At 43.9% G+C, this 15933-nt stretch overlaps 1 protein-coding gene across 1 annotated transcript in view; it reads left to right on the top strand.

Annotated features, from left to right (window-relative positions):
* Positions 1-2643: 2643 nt before the first annotated feature.
* The window catches only part of LRP10 (LDL receptor related protein 10), a 31400-nt gene continuing 18110 nt past the window's right edge, over positions 2644-15933 (top strand). Inside the window, exon 1 of the mRNA XM_040416879.1 lies at positions 2644-2813. Within this exon, the coding sequence (XP_040272813.1) occupies positions 2783-2813 (31 nt within the window). The 5' untranslated portion in view covers positions 2644-2782. The remainder of the gene's footprint in view (positions 2814-15933) is intronic.

The raw sequence follows: 15933 nt of genomic DNA, 5'->3' as shown, positions 1-15933 counted from the left end.
TGCCAATACCAGAAGTGTCTGGCAGTGGGGTCCTCCCCTCACCCCGTTCTGGACGCGTGCAGCGGTCAGAAAGGATACGTGATAACTATCTAATGTGTATGGCCAGTCTTAGCTTTGTGAGTATTTTTTGGTGTCACCCAGTGCTTGAAGTGGGCCGGAACGCGGCGGTACTCAGTACCGCCACTTCCAAAAATTGCCCTGGAGAGTACCAGCACCTCTCCGTGCGCCCAGTACGTGGGTTTCCGGTACCGGAGCGCAGCGGAGAGCTGGCAGTATCTCCTCCCTAATGTCGTTGGCTGGGCAGCTAGTGGAGGGGGGCGGGTCGTTGCAGAGTACGGCTCAGGCTGGCGCAGGCAGGGAGTTGACCTCACGTTAGGTGACGTCAACTCCTTCCCGCGCGCCTGTGTGGAGCGATCAGTGCGGCGACCAGTGACTGGTCCTCCTTGGAGTCAGGAGTCGGACGGTGCAGCAAAGAACATCGACTTTGCTTTGGAATCCAACTTCTGAAGAGTACTGGTGAGTGACAGGCACCCCCCCTCCCCCCACACACATTAGTTCCTCTCTGTACCAGTACCCCCCCCCCCCCTGGCAGGGGGGTACTGGTACAGAGAGGAATTAATGTGTGTGATGAGGGGGGGGGGGGGGGTCTGATGTGCAGGGGGGTACTGGTACAGAGAGGAACGAATGTGCGGGGGGGGGGGGGGTACTGGTACATAGAGGAACTAATATATATGTGTCTGATGGGTGGGTCTGATGTGTAGGGGGCCCCTGCACATCAGACCCCCCCATCACACACATATATATTAGTTCCTCTATGTACCAGGACCCCCCCCCACCACCGCACATTCGTTCCTCTCTGTACCAGTACCCCCCTGCACATCAGACCCCCCCCCCCTCATCACACACATTAGTTCCTCTCTTTACCAGTACCCCCCCCCCCCCCCACCACCACACATTAGTGCCTCTCTGTACCAGTACCCCTCTGCACATCAGACCCCCCATCACACACATATATATTAGTTCCTCTATGTACCAGTACCCCCCCCCCCCCACCACCACCGCACATTCGTTCCTCTCTGAACCAGTACCCCCCTGCACATCAGACCCCCCCCTCATCACACACACACACACACATTAATTCCTCTCTGTACCAGTACCCCCCTGGCAGGGGGGTACTGGTACAGAGAGGAATTAATGTGTGTGTGTGATGAGTGGGGGGGGGGGGGGGGTCTGATGTGCAGGGGGGTACTGGTACAGAGAGGAACGAATGTGCGGGTGGGGGGGGGGGTACTGGTACATAGAGGAACTAATATATATGTGTCTGATGGGTGGGTCTGATGTGTAGGGGGCCCCTGCACATCAGACCCCCCCATCACACACATATATATTAGTTCCTCTATGTACCAGGACCCCCCCCCCCCACCACCGCACATTCGTTCCTCTCTGTACCAGTACCCCCCTGCACATCAGACCCCCCCCCCCTCATCACACACATTAGTTCCTCTCTTTACCAGTACCCCCCCCCCCCCACCACCACCACACATTAGTGCCTCTCTGTACCAGTACCCCTCTGCACATCAGACCCCCCATCACACACATATATATTAGTTCCTCTATGTACCAGTACCCCCCCCCCCCACCACCACCGCACATTCGTTCCTCTCTGAACCAGTACCCCCCTGCACATCAGACCCCCCATCACACACATATATATATTAGTTCCTCTATGTACCAGTACAGTACCCCCCCCACCACCGCACATTCGTTCCTCTCTGTACCAGTACCTGTGCCAGGGGGGTACTGGTACAGAGAGGAATTAATGTGTGTGTGTGTGTGATGAGGGGGGGGTCTGATGTGCAGGGGGGTACTGGTTCAGAGAGGAACGAATGTGCGGTGGTGGGGGGGGGGGGGGGGTCCTGGTACATAGAGGAACTAATATATATGTGTGTGATGGGGGGGGGGGGTCTGATGTGCAGGGGCCCCCTGCACATCAGACCCCCCCATCACACACATATATATATTAGTTCCTCTATGTACCAGGACCCCCCCCCCCCCCCACCACCGCACATTCGTTCCTCTCTGAACCAGTACCCCCCTGCACATCAGACCCCCCCCCTCATCACACACACACACATTAATTCAGTATTGGGGGGGGGAGCACCGGCGCCTAATAGAGTACCGGCACCTCTTTTGGCCCACTTAAAGCACTGGTGTCACCTGAGGTAATAATAAAATGTCATAAATGCCCATTTCCATGAGATATGAGCTTGTGATCTGCAATATGGTAAATGGGCAGCGGGCTCTTTCTATATCGCCCATACACACTGATAAAGAAGGACTAGCCATGAATGGGCACCTCAGATGTTTCAGCAGTCAGATCCCCCCATACATTTACCTATGTCTAATCTATATATGAGAAATATCTATGCTGGGACCCCTATAAGACATTCCACACAGCTTTTCTGTTTCATGACCTGAGGACAATTAGGATAGGGCCTAAGGGCACACCAGTGGGCGGCCTGGGAACCAGTGCACAAAATGTGGAATGTGGTAGTCAGCTGGTAAGTGTAAAGAGCGGGAGCGCCGGCAGGGGGCGCCAGAGGGACGGAAGAGACCCGTGTTTTGGAAGGAGGAAGTGGAGAGAAAAATAAGAAACAGGAAGAGACTGTGGGAGGACAGCGCACAGCACCGGGGGGAAAGTTAGTGAAGAAGTCCCTGGAGTCTGTTAAATGGTCCGACAGACTCGAGACTATCAGCGAGTGACCGTCCTCCGACGAGCAGCATGTCTCTCCTCCTCACACTGCTTCTGTATGGTAAGAGCTGTCAGCTGTGTGTGATGTGGACACTTGTCGCCGGGCAGGCCACTTCCCACAAGTCCCCTCTATAGCTGTACACACTGTACTGGAAGTGGAGATTGATATAGGAGCCAATCAGAATGCTGCTTTGATCTTCCAAAGAGGCTTTGTATAGTGAGAACTGAAATTTGATTGGTTGCTGGACATTTTTTCTTATTGGGTTGGATAAATCTCTCAGGAGTTTGTCATAGGCTACATGCACACGACCGTAGGTGTCTTACGGTCCACAAAAAACGGATGACATCCGTATGCCATCCGTTTTGTTTTTTTTGGTGGATCCGTTGTAACAATGCCTAAAACGGACAAGAATAGGACATTTGTTCTATTTTTTTTGCGGGGCTACAGAACGGACATACTGATGTCAGGTCAGGTCACATAGCATTATATTGATTTATGATGCTATGTAACCCTTACAGTTCTGGAATCTATTGGATAACACTGACATAATGTCGTCAGTGTTACACAATACATTCCAGACCTCTAAGGGTTACATAGCATCATAAATCAATATAATGCTATGTGACCTGAGCAGTGCTGGGAGGTCAAGCTGGGTGCTGAGCTGCCAGTCTGCAGCGAGACACTCACTCGTCCGAAAGGGGCCGGTTTCACACAGTCAGGCCTTGTTCACATTTCCGTCTTTTACGGACGTGTGCTGTCTGCAATTTCTACGGACAGCACACGAACCAATTTATTTCAATGTGATGTGAACGTATTGCACCCCCACAAAATCCGGACCCATTCACTTTAATGGGGCTGTGCACTTAAGCGGTGATTTTCACACATCACTTGTGCGTTGCTTGAAAATTGCATCATACTCTATATTATGTGTTTTTTCACGCAACGCAGGCCCCATAGAAGTGAATGGGGCATCGTGAAAATCGAAAGCATCCGCAAGCAAGTGCGCATGCGGTGCGATTTTCACGCATGGATTCTAGGTGACGATCGGGATGGGGACCCGATCTTTATTATTTTCCCTTATACCATGGTTATAAGGGAAAATAATAGCATTCTTAATACAGAATGCAAAGTAAATTAGGGATGGAGGGGTTAAAAAAATAAATAAAAATTTTTAAACTCACCTCATCCACTTGTTCGCGCAGCCCGGCTTGTCTTCTTTCTTCTTCTTTGAGGACCTGGGAGAAAAGGACCTTTGGTGACGTCACTGCGCTCATCACATGGCCCGTCACATGGCCCATGTGATGAGTGCAGTGACGTCACCAAAGGTCCTTTTCTCTCAGGTCCTCAAAGAAGAAGAAAGAAGACAAGCCGGGCTGCGCGAACAAGTGGATGAGGTGAGTTTAAAAAATTTTATTTATTTTTTTAACCCCTCCATCCCTAATTTACTTAGCATTCTGTATTAAGAATGCTATTATTTTCCCTTATAACCATGTTATAAGGGAAAATATTAAAATCTACAGAACACCTAACCCAAACCCGAACTTCAGTAAAGAAGTCCGGGTTTGGGTCTGGGTACCACATTTGTTTTTTTCTCACGCGTGTGCAAAATGCATTGCAGTCACACGGAAAAAACTGAAGAACGCAACGCAATCGCATACAAAACTCACCCCACTCGCAGGCAAAATAGCATGATTTTCCTGCGACGCACACGCATCCTATCCGGCCCTCACACGCGAGCCCTTAGGCTACTTTCACACTACCATTCAGAGCGGGTCCGTCTGATGTCTGCACAGACGGATCCGTCTGCATTATAGTTTAAAAAAATTTCTAAGTGTGAAAGTAGCCTGAACGGATCCGTCCAGACTTTACATTGAAAGTCAATAGGGGACGGATCCGTTTGAAAATTGAGCTATATTGTGTCATCTTCAAACGGATCCGTCCCCATTGACTTACATTGTAAGTCTGGACGGATCAGTTTGGCTCCGCACGGCCAGGCGGACACCCGAACTCTGCAAGCAGTGTTCAGGGGTCCGCTTGCTGAGCGGAACGGAGGCTGAACGCTGCCAGACTGATGCATTCTGAGCGGATCCGCGTCCACTCAGAATGCATTAGGGCAGTACGGATGCGTTCGGGGCCGCTTGTGAGAGCCTTCAAACGGAGCTCACAAGCGGACACCCGAACGCTAGTGTGAAAGTCGCCTTAGGCTGCCTTCACACAGGAATAAATATACAAAAGAGGAGTACCGTAATAGAAGTCTTCTTTTTTGGATCCACTAATAGCTGTAGTTTTCTTTTGTTTTTTTGTAGCTATGTGAACCAGCCTCTCACTCTCATAGAATAAATTTTGCCTTTGTGGGGCCACTATATTTTGCCATATTTTTGTTGTTTTTCTTCAGTATAGAATAGGGAGGGCAAACTACACTAACCTATGAAAGTGGCCATTGTGGGTGCCAATGGAATTTTGTGCAGACACCAGTTTTGAAAGAGGAAAGGAGAACATTGCTGTGTGATCAGCCTGTTTTGGGGCCTTACTGGCCAAACATTTTTCTTCCTTTTTTCATCATCGCCTTCCAAGAGCTATAACTTTTTTTTCCCCCGTCTATATAGCTATATGAGGGCTTATTTTTTACGGCCCATTGTAGTTTTTAATGGTGTTATTTTAGGGTACACATAACTTTCTGATTAACTTTTATTAACTCTTTCTGGCAGGGAGTGAGCAATACTGCTACTGAATTGTTACGTTTAAATTTTACGGCGTACATTTTTTGGTATAAACAACATAATGTCTTTATTCTTTGGGTCAGTATGATTACAGCGAAACCAAATATATATATATATATATAGAAAACAAAGAAGTAGGACTGCACTCCAAGATAGTGATAAAATCAGCAAGTGGTTTATTCACCCATAATATGGCAAGTCTTGCGACGTTTCGGCTCACAAGAGCCTTCCTCAAGCATGGTAACAGTGAAAGTGAGAGCATTATAAAGGCATTTACAAAGTGTCCAACCCATAAGGGTGTGGTTACAATCAATTACAATTGCAAACATACGATGCATAGCAATACAAATAAAGTGCATGTGCATAAAGTGAGCAGTGGTATACAATTCATGACTAAGGGATGCCATCCCTACAAAGTGTATTAAAATGTATGTGATACTTCATCTAAGCTAAGATCACAATTATATAGGTGATAATATGATGAAGGTGGATCACAGAAGTCAAACCGTAGGAAGCAATGGGGCCCGCACATACCATGGCGTTCTTTGTGCGTATCCAGGTCCTCATTGCGCATGACCACACTGACATCATCCGATGCATCACAGTGTAAAGGTCAAGCGCTCGCGCTCTGCCTGGGTCGACATGAGAGCGCCATTTTACATAAGGGAAAGACACCTTAAGGTTACGTACAGGTTATTTATTTAACTGTTGTCCACACGGAACAATCATATCTCCGACCGCTGCAGGGATCTCCTACATATATCAGCAAATGGACAGGGGTCCCGTCCAAATGGGCGGGACACCTGACCAAAGCGCCACTACAAGCACAATTGCCATAAAAATAGCAGTCGTAGAGGGATGATCCCTCAATTGTACCAACAACCTTATCTTGTTAAAATATAATGACATATCTGGAGTAACGCATTAATAAGAGAACGCTGATGTCCACCTCGGGTCGCATAGCTTCCAAAAGGGTCTGATTCTAGGATCCACATCCAATTTAGTGAAAATATAAAATCCTAAAAAGCAGAGAAAAAATATTTTAGTTTCAAAATAGATCTTTTTCATAATTGTAGATAAATCTTTCACGGTTATCAAGCACCAATATACAAAAATGAGAAAGACAAAGCGCAAACATGCCAAGGGACCGGGGGTCAGCCACAGATCCTAGGTCTCTCACCTGAACTCAATATTGAGACCCCTGGGATGCAGGCTATCCAGATCATATATCCAGCGTAACTCTCTTTTCTTCAAGAGTGTCAGGCGATCACCACCTCTTCTAGGAAGCCTGACCTGATCAATGATCCAGCATCTTAGATCACGCTCGGAGTGTCCGAGGGATCCAAAATGTCTGGACACTGGTAGGTCAGTACGTTTCTTCCTTATTGAATTCCTGTGGTTATTCAACCTTACTTTCAATTCTGTGGAAGTTTCCCCGACATATAATAGGTTACAGGGACAAGCCAACACATAAACTACATATGACGAGGAACAGTTTAGATGGAACTTTATCGGATACTCTTTGTTGGTAAGCGGGTGTGTGAAAGATCTAGTTTTACATATATATCGACAATTGACACAACCGAGACACGGATAACATCCAAGTCCCGGCTGTGTCAATGTCCGCTGTATGCTGGTTTTCTTTGGACCTGCATCCGCTCTGACCAAGTGGTCTTTAAGATTTTTGTTTTTACGGTACGATAAAAGGGGCGGAAGCTTAAACTCTGGTACATCTTTAATAGACCTGCTTAGGATACCCCAGTTGTCCTTCAGGATACGTCCTATCTCCATACTACATCCAGAATATGTGGACATAAATGGTATCCTCTGAGTTTTTTTAGAGGTGGTATGTGTTATTTCAGTATTCATGTGTAGGATTTTGTTCTTATGTGCATCTAATAATCTGCGAGGATAACCCCGCTCCCTAAACTTATCTGACATCATATCCAGTGTAGTCTCCAACTCAGTGTGGTCTGAAACAATGCGTTTCGTACGGAGGAACTGCGAATGGGGGAGGTGTTTAACCAGGCTGCGTGGATGATTGCTTTCATAACGTAGGATAGTATTTCTATCTGTCGATTTGACATATAAGCCTGTGCCAACCATACCATCAATTAACTTGACGTTCGTGTCTAGAAATGACAATTGCGTTTTAGAGTATGATATAGTATACTGAAGATCAGGATCTATATCATTCAAATATGTGTGAAACTCCCTCAATTGTAGTTCAGTGCCCGACCACAGGAGGAAGACATCATCTATGTACCGCCACCATCTAACAACATGTTGAAAGTGGTGGGATACATAGATAAAGTCCTCCTCCATGTGGCGCATATAAATATTTGCGTACGTTGGGGCCACATTGGACCCCATCGCAACGCCGCGTTTCTGATTAAAGAAGATATCTTGAAACAAGAAATAATTGTTTTCAAGAACCAATCTCAATAGGGTATTTATAAAACATTTTGCATTCTGTGTTATGGGTGAACCATCCAAGTATTTATTGACTGCGGAGATGCCCTTCTCATGCCCTATTGACGTGTATAAGGAAACAACGTCAAAGGACACGAGAGTGACACCGTGCAAGTCACCAGCTTCAACTGACCTCAGTTGTTGTAGAAAATCGCCTGTGTCTTTAATGTAAGACTTTCCGGCCATTGAAAAATCCCTCAATATCCTATCAAGAAAGATGGATATTCTACTGAAAACAGAGTCAGAACCAGATACGATGGGGCGACCGGGGGGGTCCACAAGACTTTTGTGGACTTTAGGTAGTACATATATTACAGGAGTGATGGGGGATCCCACCGTCAAATACTCCCTCAATCCCTCATCTATGATACCCCCGGCCACCGCATCGGAAAGACTCTTGTTGATTATGTTCATAATGCGAAATTTCGGATCGCTCTGCAATACACTATATACATTTATATCATTTAATTGTCGTTCAATTTCTCTGATGTATTTGTATGTGTCAAGAACAACTACCCCCGCCGCCCTTATCAGCTGGCTTAATGGTTAATAGGGGGTTGTTCTTGAGTTCGGAAAGGGCCTCAATCTCTGCAGTGGTCAGATTAGGATTGCATAATCGTGCCTCATCCCCTGATGTGGATTTCAGCATTCTGACGTCTCTCTGAACTGCAGAGATGTAGGCCTCAACCGCAGGTTCATCTATATTAGGAAAAAAAGCACTTTTGTTAGTTAAATTCAATCCTTTGAGTGAGAATTCGCTGGAGCATATTTGTGTATTTGCAAAACGTCCCTTAAAGAACACTTTCAATTTAATCAAACGAAAAAAATCATTCAAATCCATCTCTAGATCAAACCAGTTTACCTTAGTGCTCGGGCAAAAAGAAAGCCCCTTGGATAAAACACTTAGGCCTACATCTCTGCAGTTCAGAGAGACGTCAGAATGCTGAAATCCACATCAGGGGATGAGGCACGATTATGCAATCCTAATCTGACCACTGCAGAGATTGAGGCCCTTTCCGAACTCAAGAACAACCCCCTATTAACCATTAAGCCAGCTGATAAGGGCGGCGGGGTAGTTGTTCTTGACACATACAAATACATCAGAGAAATTGAACGACAATTAAATGATATAAATGTATATAGTGTATTGCAGAGCGATCCGAAATTTCGCATTATGAACATAATCAACAAGAGTCTTTCCGATGCGGTGGCCGGGGGTATCATAGATGAGGGATTGAGGGAGTATTTGACGGTGGGATCCCCCATCACTCCTGTAATATATGTACTACCTAAAGTCCACAAAAGTCTTGTGGACCCCCCCGGTCGCCCCATCGTATCTGGTTCTGACTCTGTTTTCAGTAGAATATCCATCTTTCTTGATAGGATATTGAGGGATTTTTCAATGGCCGGAAAGTCTTACATTAAAGACACAGGCGATTTTCTACAACAACTGAGGTCAGTTGAAGCTGGTGACTTGCACGGTGTCACTCTCGTGTCCTTTGACGTTGTTTCCTTATACACGTCAATAGGGCATGAGAAGGGCATCTCCGCAGTCAATAAATACTTGGATGGTTCACCCATAACACAGAATGCAAAATGTTTTATAAATACCCTATTGAGATTGGTTCTTGAAAACAATTATTTCTTGTTTCAAGATATCTTCTTTAATCAGAAACGCGGCGTTGCGATGGGGTCCAATGTGGCCCCAACGTACGCAAATATTTATATGCGCCACATGGAGGAGGACTTTATCTATGTATCCCACCACTTTCAACATGTTGTTAGATGGTGGCGGTACATAGATGATGTCTTCCTCCTGTGGTCGGGCACTGAACTACAATTGAGGGAGTTTCACACATATTTGAATGATATAGATCCTGATCTTCAGTATACTATATCATACTCTAAAACGCAATTGTCATTTCTAGACACGAACGTCAAGTTAATTGATGGTATGGTTGGCACAGGCTTATATGTCAAATCGACAGATAGAAATACTATCCTACGTTATGAAAGCAATCATCCACGCAGCCTGGTTAAACACCTCCCCCATTCGCAGTTCCTCCGTACGAAACGCATTGTTTCAGACCACACTGAGTTGGAGACTACACTGGATATGATGTCAGATAAGTTTAGGGAGCGGGGTTATCCTCGCAGATTATTAGATGCACATAAGAACAAAATCCTACACATGAATACTGAAATAACACATACCACCTCTAAAAAAACTCAGAGGATACCATTTATGTCCACATATTCTGGATGTAGTATGGAGATAGGACGTATCCTGAAGGACAACTGGGGTATCCTAAGCAGGTCTATTAAAGATGTACCAGAGTTTAAGCTTCCGCCCCTTTTATCGTACCGTAAAAACAAAAATCTTAAAGACCACTTGGTCAGAGCGGATGCAGGTCCAAAGAAAACCAGCATACAGCGGACATTGACACAGCCGGGACTTGGATGTTATCCGTGTCTCGGTTGTGTCAATTGTCGATATATATGTAAAACTAGATCTTTCACACACCCGCTTACCAACAAAGAGTATCCGATAAAGTTCCATCTAAACTGTTCCTCGTCATATGTAGTTTATGTGTTGGCTTGTCCCTGTAACCTATTATATGTCGGGGAAACTTCCACAGAATTGAAAGTAAGGTTGAATAACCACAGGAATTCAATAAGGAAGAAACGTACTGACCTACCAGTGTCCAGACATTTTGGATCCCTCGGACACTCCGAGCGTGATCTAAGATGCTGGATCATTGATCAGGTCAGGCTTCCTAGAAGAGGTGGTGATCGCCTGACACTCTTGAAGAAAAGAGAGTTACGCTGGATATATGATCTGGATAGCCTGCATCCCAGGGGTCTCAATATTGAGTTCAGGTGAGAGACCTAGGATCTGTGGCTGACCCCCGGTCCCTTGGCATGTTTGCGCTTTGTCTTTCTCATTTTTGTATATTGGTGCTTGATAACCGTGAAAGATTTATCTACAATTATGAAAAAGATCTATTTTGAAACTAAAATATTTTTTCTCTGCTTTTTAGGATTTTATATTTTCACTAAATTGGATGTGGATCCTAGAATCAGACCCTTTTGGAAGCTATGCGACCCGAGGTGGACATCAGCGTTCTCTTATTAATGCGTTACTCCAGATATGTCATTATATTTTAACAAGATAAGGTTGTTGGTACAATTGAGGGATCATCCCTCTACGACTGCTATTTTTATGGCAATTGTGCTTGTAGTGGCGCTTTGGTCAGGTGTCCCGCCCATTTGGACGGGACCCCTGTCCATTTGCTGATATATGTAGGAGATCCCTGCAGCGGTCGGAGATATGATTGTTCCGTGTGGACAACAGTTAAATAAATAACCTGTACGTAACCTTAAGGTGTCTTTCCCTTATGTAAAATGGCGCTCTCATGTCGACCCAGGCAGAGCGCGAGCGCTTGACCTTTACACTGTGATGCATCGGATGATGTCAGTGTAGTCATGCGCAATGAGGACCTGGATACGCACAAAGAACGCCATGGTATGTGCGGGCCCCATTGCTTCCTACGGTTTGACTTCTGTGATCCACCTTCATCATATTATCACCTATATAATTGTGATCTTAGCTTAGATGAAGTATCACATACATTTTAATACACTTTGTAGGGATGGCATCCCTTAGTCATGAATTGTATACCACTGCTCACTTTATGCACATGCACTTTATTTGTATTGCTATGCATCGTATGTTTGCAATTGTAATTGATTGTAACCACACCCTTATGGGTTGGACACTTTGTAAATGCCTTTATAATGCTCTCACTTTCACTGTTACCATGCTTGAGGAAGGCTCTTGTGAGCCGAAACGTCGCAAGACTTGCCATATTATGGGTGAATAAACCACTTGCTGATTTTATCACTATCTTGGAGTGCAGTCCTACTTCTTTGTTTTCTATACCATTGGGGATTGCCGTTACCCTACGTTGGACCTTGCACCCACATGCTGGCTGGTGCTCCCACTGGATTTTTTCTTCTATATATATATATATATATATAGTATGTGAATTCCGGCAGCACTCACTTTAGAAATTATCTGGTGCAAGCGTCTCGCCTTTGACAACAGGCTTGTATATTCATAGAAAATCAACGCAGCACTCTTCTTGTAAAAAACGCAGTGTCTTTATTCACACATGTGACACAAAATAGGCAACGTTTCAATCCCCTTCCGGGATCCTTCTCAAGCCAAGTGTGAATAAAGACACTGCGTTTTTTACAAGAAGAGTGCTGCGTTGATTTTCTATGAAATATATATATAATCAGTACAGACCCAAAGTTTGGACACACCTTCTCATTCAAAGAGTTTTCTTTATTTTCATGACTATGAAAATTGTAGATTCACACTGAAGGCATCAAAACTATGAATTAACACATGTGGAATTATATACATAACAAACAAGTGTGAAACAACTGAAAATATGTCATATTCTAGGTTCTTCAAAGTAGCCACCTTTTGCTTTGATTACTGCTTTGCACACTCTTGCCATTCTCTTGATGAGCTTCAAGAGGTAGTCCCCTGAAATGGTTTTCACTTCACAGGTGTGCCCTGTCAGGTTTAATAAGTGGGATTTCTTGCCTTATAAATGGGGTTGGGACCATCAGTGGCGTTGAGGAGAAGTCAGGTGGATACACAGCTGATAGTCCTACTGAATAGACTGTTAGAATTTGTATTATGGCAAGAAAAAAGCAGCTAAGTAAAGAAAAATGAGTGGCCATCATTACTTTAAGAAATGAAGGTCAGTCAGTCAGCCGAAAAATTGGGAAAACTTTAAAAGTAAGGGCTATTTGACCATGAAGGAGAGTGATGGGGTGCTGCGCCAGATGACCTGGCCTCCAGTCACCGGACCTGAACCCAATCGAGATGGTTTGGGGTGAGCTGGACCGCAGAGTGAAGGCAAAAGGGCCAACAAGTGCTAAGCATCTCTGGGAACTCCTTCAAGACTGTTGGAAGACCATTTCAGGGGACTACCTCTTGAAGCTCATCAAGAGAATGCCAAGAGTGTGCAAAGCAGTAATCAAAGCAAAAGGTGGCTACTTTGAAGAACCTAGAATATGACATATTTTCAGTTGTTTCACACTTGTTTGTTATGTATATAATTCCACATGTGCCTTCATAGTCATGAAAATAAAGAAAACTCTTTGAATGAGAAGGTGTGTCCAAACTTTTGGTCTGTACTGTATATATAATATATTTTTTTTTATATTTTATTTTTACTGACATTGACCAGCAGGCTGCACCAGAGAGGCACAAACTGCTGGAAAACACTCAAGGCTGGCTTGGGGCCTATGTGCTAATAACCCTTATCTCTAAATTACAAGAGGTCATAAACACTTATTTAAGCCACATTGAACTGAGCTATAATGAGTGTTTATAATTATAAGGCCAGAGAGTAAAGATCAAGAGTCCCTCTGCTCCTGGTCTGACTGAAAAGACAGAAAATCCAAAGGGTGGTACTGGAGCATGTCAGCTCTGTACAGGAAAATGACGCCATATTTTTAATAAAGACCAATTTAAAATATATATATATTTTTAGCTCAAAATGAGCATAATGCAATAATAATAAAAAAGGCTCCAAAGGTGTACATAGCCTTTAAGCCCCAGCTCCAGAATTAGGCACCAGAACTACACAGCTCCATCCATTGTGTGGCTGTGCTGTTGGCTGCGGAGCTTGTGAAAGCAGGTGATTCTTGGGGGTCTTGAGTCAGACCCACCTACTGTTCTGATATTGATGATCTATCTGAAAGGGAATATGTCACCCCCAATTTTGGACTTTTATCTACAGTAATACATGCATAGTACTGCCAATAAGGTGTACATATTCACAATTTTATTTATTGTCCTACCCAAATTTTGATTTGGTTTTGATGCCATAAAAAAGTATTGCGATACTCTATACCAAAACCCCCCAAAAAAGACGCTTTCCGCATTTTATGGAATGTCCGGCCCATAATAGAACAGTCCGAACCTTTTTTTTTGGGGGGGACAAGGTGACAAAAAAATGTCGAATCGCTCGTTTTTTTTTATTTTATTTTTTTCTGTTACAGCGTTCACCGCATAGGAGATTTTTTTTATTTTTATATTTTAATAGTTCACACTTTTTTGGGCGTGGCGATATGTAATATGTTTATTGTTGATATATTTTATATGTAAAATTGGGAAAGGGGGTGATTTAAATGTAATATTTTTATTTTTGTTATTTTTTTAACTTTTTTTTTTTATATTTTTTTACTTTTTATTTAATAACTATTTCCCCCCTTAGGGGTTAGAACCTGGGGTCTTTTCATCCCTTGTCCTATTCACCCTAATAGAGCTCTATCAGGGTGAATAGGACTTCACACTCTCCCTGCTGCCCTGTGCATAGTACACACAGCAGCGGGGAGATTACCATGGCAGCCAGGGCTTCAGTAGTGTCCTGGCTGCCATGGTAACTGATTGCAGCCCTAGGATTACACTACTGGGGCTCCGATTAGAAGCCACTGCACCACCAATGAATGAAGAGGAGGGGAGGGGACCCTGTGGCCACTGCAACCAATGACTTCAATACTGGGGGGTTGGAGGGGGGCGCACTGCGCCACCAATACAGATAAGTAATCTTTTAATACAAATACAGGAGGCGGGTGCCGGTGGCAGAATCACATAGCCGACACACGACCTCTATAAAAATATCACATGACTTAATCCCTCAGATGAACACCGTTAAAAAAAAAAAAAAAAAAAAAAAAGGGGTCAAAAGCCATTTTTTGTCACCTTGCATCGCAAAAAGTGTAATAGCAAGCGATCAAAAAGTCATATGCCCCCAAAATAGTGCCAATCATACCGTCATCTCATCCCACAAAAAATCATATCCTACCTAAGACAGTCGCCCAAAAAATAAAAAGACTATGCCTTTCAGAATATGGAGACACTAAAACATGATTTATTTTGTTTAAAAAATGCTGTTATTGTGTAAAACTTAAATAAAAAATAAAAAAAGTATACATATTAGGTATTGCCACGTCCATAGGTACCTGCTGTATAAAAATATCACATGACCTAACCCCTCAGGTGGACACTGTAAAAAGATTTTGTTTTTAAAGTGTGTCAAAAAAGCAATTTTTTTGTCACCTTACATCACAAAAAGTGTAATACCAAGCGATCAAAAAGTCATATGCACCCTAAAATAGTAACAATCAAACCGTCATGTTATACTGAAAAAAATGAGCCCCTACATAAAAAAAAATTTAAATATGGAGACACTAAAAAAATAATTTTGGTATTGTCGCGTCCGTAACAACCTGCTCTATAAGGCCCCATAGAAGTGAATGGGGCTGCGTGAAAATCGCAAGCAAGTGCGGATGCGGTGCGATTTTTCACGCACGGTTGCTAGGAGACGATCGGGATGGGGACCCGATCATTATCATTTTCCCTTATAACATGGTTATAAGGGAAAATAATAGCATTTTTAATACAGAATGCATAGTACAATAGGGCTGGAGGGGTTAAAAAAAAATAAATTAATTAATTTAACTCGCCTTAATCCACTTGTTCGCGCAGCCCGGCTTTTCTTCTGTCTATCTTTGCTATGCACAGGAAAAGGACCTGTGGTGACGTCACTGCGCTGATCACATGGTCCATCACTATGGGGAAAAAAGATCATGTGATGGACCATGTGATGAGCGCAGTGACGTCATCAAAGGTCCTATTACTGTGCACAGCAAAGATGAAGACAGAAGAGAAACCGGGCTGCGCGAACAAGTGGATTAAGGTGAGTTAAATTATTATAATATTTTTTAACCCCTCCAGCCCTATTGTACTATGCATTCTGTATTAAGAATGCTATTATTTTACCTTATAACCATGTTATAAGGGAAAATAATACAATCTACACAACACCTAACCCAAACCCGAACTTCTGTGAAGAAGTTCGGGTCTGGGTACCAAACATGCCGATTTTTCTCACGCGCGG

This window comes from Bufo bufo, chromosome 2, assembly GCF_905171765.1.
Source record: "Bufo bufo chromosome 2, aBufBuf1.1, whole genome shotgun sequence".
NCBI classification, from domain to species: domain Eukaryota; kingdom Metazoa; phylum Chordata; class Amphibia; order Anura; family Bufonidae; genus Bufo; species Bufo bufo.
Note: the sequence above shows the minus strand (reverse complement) of the source record. Positions and strands in the feature narration are given on the sequence as shown.